Raw genomic sequence first — 4,401 nt, forward strand, 5'->3', positions numbered from 1 at the left:
ATATATCTATATTCAAATATTTGCACATGTCGTGCAACAAACAAACCGTTGCCATTGGCAACGGTTTGTTTGTTGCACGACATGTGTTGATATAGGCTCTGACGTCACCCGAATCCTTGTGCATATGCATACCTTATAGGGGCTTTTGCAGTGGCACTTGACATTTCGTCACCTCCACGGCCACGAGAAGAGCGTTGAACATGTCCGAGAAACGTCTGGTGAAGAAGTGGGAACGATGCCTCGCAGACTGTGCCGTGAAAGTGTGTGCCGGCCTGGGGTTAGGGATCGTGTTTACAGCGGTGGTCTTTAAACCTCACACATGGCCCGTTTCATTGGGCTTAGGAGTGGGGCTCGGCATGGCATATTCCAACTGTCGGAACGAGTTCAGAAGATCACACCGTTAGGAGCATTGCGTGACCTTGCTAGACTAATGGCCTATATCATTTTTTTAAGTTTTTCAGGAAAAATTAAAAACTGATCCAAAACAAAACTATATGATATTTCTTAATCATTTCACCCAAAATGTTTATAAAAAATCACACCCAGTGTGAAGTGGGCGGTGTGGTCATCACAGTGGTCATCATAGTGATGGAAGCTCACTTCAAAAAACAAATGGGTTTTTTGAAGTGCATAATCCTATTTATAGGTTATTAATGTCATCACGTGTCTCGCTAGCCAATCACAGTGCTGAATAGAGTCAGCCAATAGAGTCAGCCAATCACAGTACAGCTAGGGGTGTACTAATGAGCCAATCCCAATACAGCTAATGAGGTGTCCCAACCCCACTTATAGGGGCGGCTACACCGCCCAAAATTATGAGTATTAAAATAAAAATAACACTGTCTGTCAGTTATGTAACATAAGAGATTTAAATAGGTTTAAATAGGATTAAATCTGACTTCCAACAAATATTGTAAAAACAAAAGGCCTAAATCAGTAAATAATTCACAAAAGTCACAAAACCATGTGACTTAGGCCAAAAAAAAGCCTATTTTGGCCTAAGTCACACTAGGGAGTTACGCCATTATACTAAAAGGTGAGGGAACAGCATGATCCTTTTCAATTAGGAGATAGGCGATTTTACCACAGGTGGCCAGTGTCATGAGGAGCTGACTTAGGCAAAAATATCATTTTCCTCAAAAAATGACTTTGGCCATTAGTTTAGCAAGGTGACGATAAAAGCAAGGAGGAGCAATAGCTGGCATGTCGGGCCGGCGGGCAGACCTCTGACCTCACGTTCATGACTCAGCCATAACCATATAAGGAGTTCCAAATGCAGCCATGCCCAAATATGGACTGTGTTGTCTAACCTCAATGTGTCGTCAAAACAAATCACTCAGCTCCATATACTGTATGGGCATGCTGATATATGGGCATACACTGATGACATCAGATATCTCCATATATGGGCATAAAAGGGACAAGGACTGACACATACAGAGATGCCCATATTATGTGCACAAAAGGGGGCATGTCCATATATGGGCATATACTGATGACATCAGGGAACTCCATATATTGGCATAAAAGGGACAAGGACCGACAGATACAGAGGTCTCCATATATGGGCATATCAGTCAGATCGGCGGTGCCACGCAGGTGTTCGGGACGCCCGAACTCAGGTACTTAGTAAACTGGACATGAGTTACCTCATACGTATGTGCTATTTTTTCCCTCCATAACAACTCTCTGCCAAAAATAGCCAATCTACAAGCAAGGTTGTAGATCTGCTCAGTGGTGGGAAAAGTACTCAAATGTTTTACTTAAGTAAAAGTATCAATACTGCAATGTAGAAGTACTCTGTTACAAATAAAAATCTACGAAAATAGCCGATCTACAAGCTCACAACGCGTCGCGTTACGAGGCGTTGTGAGCTTGTAGATCGGCTATTTTCAGATGGCCCATGTATAAAATAGGGCTGAAGTGGTTAATGTATGTTTCATAATATCATAATTTATATCTGAAAAGTAACTAGTAACTAAAGTTTTCAAATAATTGTAGTGGAGTAAAAGTACAATATTTGCCTCTGAGATGTAGTGGAGATGTTTTTGGAAATTGGAAATATTCAAGTACAAATACCTCAAAATTGTACTTAAGTACAGTACTTAAGTAAATGTACTTAATTTTCCACCACTGAGAGGGTTCGAATGTGAAAGGAGGTCCCCTGGCAAAAAAACATTTTCAGACGGAGGTCCTCGGCCAAATACATATTATTTTGGGGGTCCTTGACATGAAGAAAAGTTTGAGAAATATTCTGCTGTAATGAAAGAGCTGAAGGAAACGTTTAACGAGAGAAAGAACGAGATAAGACACGCTGCTTGCTATAGAGAGGAGATTTCAGAGACAAAATTGATGGGGGGAATGGGTTCCTCTGTGGATTACCGTAAGTGAATGGCAAAATCAACACAACAAGACTCACGTTTGAACTGGAGAAGCAGAACCAACAAGGACATGAAAGCAGAACTGCAAAGAAAAAACAAAGAAATCCAATTAAGCCAGCAGCGTGGATACATACAGTACATGCATTGTCTCAATACATGGCTTCAGATGGAATTCCCATAGACGTGTTTAATATCGCGTCAAATAAGAACTTAAATACAAGTTAAGTTTGTTATATTAGTCATTAACCCATTAATACCTGGAACGCATCTGTGTCACTTTAAGCTATTCAAAAATAGCAGATATACAAGCTCATAGCGCGGCACCGAGTGCCGCGCTACGAGCTTGTAGATCTGCTATTTTTGAAAAATCGTGAAAATTATTTTTTTACATTTTTTTCCGAAAAACTGTTAGGATTTAAAAAATGTTTAGAAGCGGCCTCAGGTCTTAATGGGTTAAGCTACTAATATAGACTGAATTAATTAAAGCGGGTCATGTTTGAATACATATGACTCATAGTGACATCATCCAGCCAAGCACTATATAAAGGGGTGGCCGTCAACCCCTTGAGATGAGAAACGCAAGAAAAGCAACAGTAAACCTTGAAGATCTGTGTGACCGCCGCAGCTGCTGACCAGAGAATCTGACCACACTGCCTTTTAAAGTCTCTATACCCATGAATTTTGAGCAGCCCCCTCCGTATCCGGGCCCACCAGGGCCCACTGCCCCCCCAGGTTACCCACCGCAGGGGTACCCTGCGCAGGGACCACCTCCGCCTCAAGGCCACCCTGTGACCATGGAACAGCCAAAGCCAGTCTACTCCGTCCCTAACTACCGGGCTGGTCCTATGGGCCCTGGAGGAGGACCCTATCCTGGCCCCGGAGGAGGACCCTATCCTGGCCCCGGAGGTCCTCATCAGGGTCAGGGATATCCTGGACAGCCACAGCCTCTCCCTGTGTACGTACCTGTGTGTCCCAAAAACGCAGTGCACGTGGTAGAGGACAGAAGGAGAGATGATACAGGAGACGACTGCCTCGCAGCGTTTTGGACAGCCCTGTGTTGTCTGTGTTGTTGCTGGCCTGTGTTGACATAATGTCTCCCCCCCTCCCCCTGCACCAACTTGTTCACTGTCCCGTTCACTGGCTATACGAGCTTGTATATCTGCTATTTTTGAATAGCCGAAGTGTAAAATAATTATGTTTTTTTTGCTCAAATGATAAAATGACACAGACTCGTTCCAGGTCTTTATGGGTTAACCCATACATGGGCAACTGGCGGCCCGGGAGCCACATGCGGCCCCTGCCTTCACTTAATGCGGCCCTTAGGTTAATATCAGATTACTGATATATTATTGATTTAAACTGTTACAATTACAAACATGACCCGCTTTAATGACTTCAGTCTATATTAGTAGCTTAATGACTAGTATAACAATGCTATTGTCTTTTTTATGTCAAATGTATTTGTATTTAAGTTCATAAAGTTAACATAAGTATAACTAAATGGATTTGAAATTAAATAAAAATGTTACTTTTAAGGATTCCAATTCAAAAATTGCAAAAAGATAATCAGGATTCCAATTCAAAAGTAGCAAAAATAGCAGATCTACAAGCAGCTTGTAGATCTGCTATTTTTGCTACTTTTGTGTGACATAGAATGGCCAAGTACGGCATTAATTTACGAAAAAAGTTAAAATACAGAGATAAGAGGTGTCTGCCCAACAGTATACGCACCCACCCACCCACCCACCCACACACACACACACACACACACACACACACACACACACACACACACACACACACACACACACACACACACACACACACACACACACATTCAAATATGTTCAAAAATGTAAAAGAAAAAAATTGTGAAAATAGCAGATCTACAAGCTCACAGCACATTGCATTGAGAATAAAACAAAATAATTGATATTATTGTGACAATACTATCGTCACAATATTGATATCGAGATATTTGGTCAAACATAATTATTCTTTTGATTCCTTCTGTCCATAT

At 41.7% G+C, this 4,401-nt stretch overlaps 1 protein-coding gene across 1 annotated transcript; it reads left to right on the forward strand.

Annotated features, from left to right (window-relative positions):
- Positions 1 to 2,815: 2,815 nt before the first annotated feature.
- On the forward strand, positions 2,816 to 3,847 carry LOC308082331 (cysteine-rich and transmembrane domain-containing protein 1-like). The gene has a single exon (XM_080424051.1). The coding sequence runs from the start codon at positions 3,056 to 3,058 to the stop codon at positions 3,470 to 3,472; it is 417 nt and encodes a 138-aa protein (XP_080280177.1). The 5' UTR covers positions 2,816 to 3,055; the 3' UTR covers positions 3,473 to 3,847.
- The last annotated feature ends 554 nt before the right edge of the window (positions 3,848 to 4,401 follow it).

Source organism: Gymnoscopelus braueri, assembly GCF_963280865.1.
Source record: "Gymnoscopelus braueri genome assembly, chromosome: 3".
NCBI lineage: Eukaryota > Metazoa > Chordata > Actinopteri > Myctophiformes > Myctophidae > Gymnoscopelus > Gymnoscopelus braueri.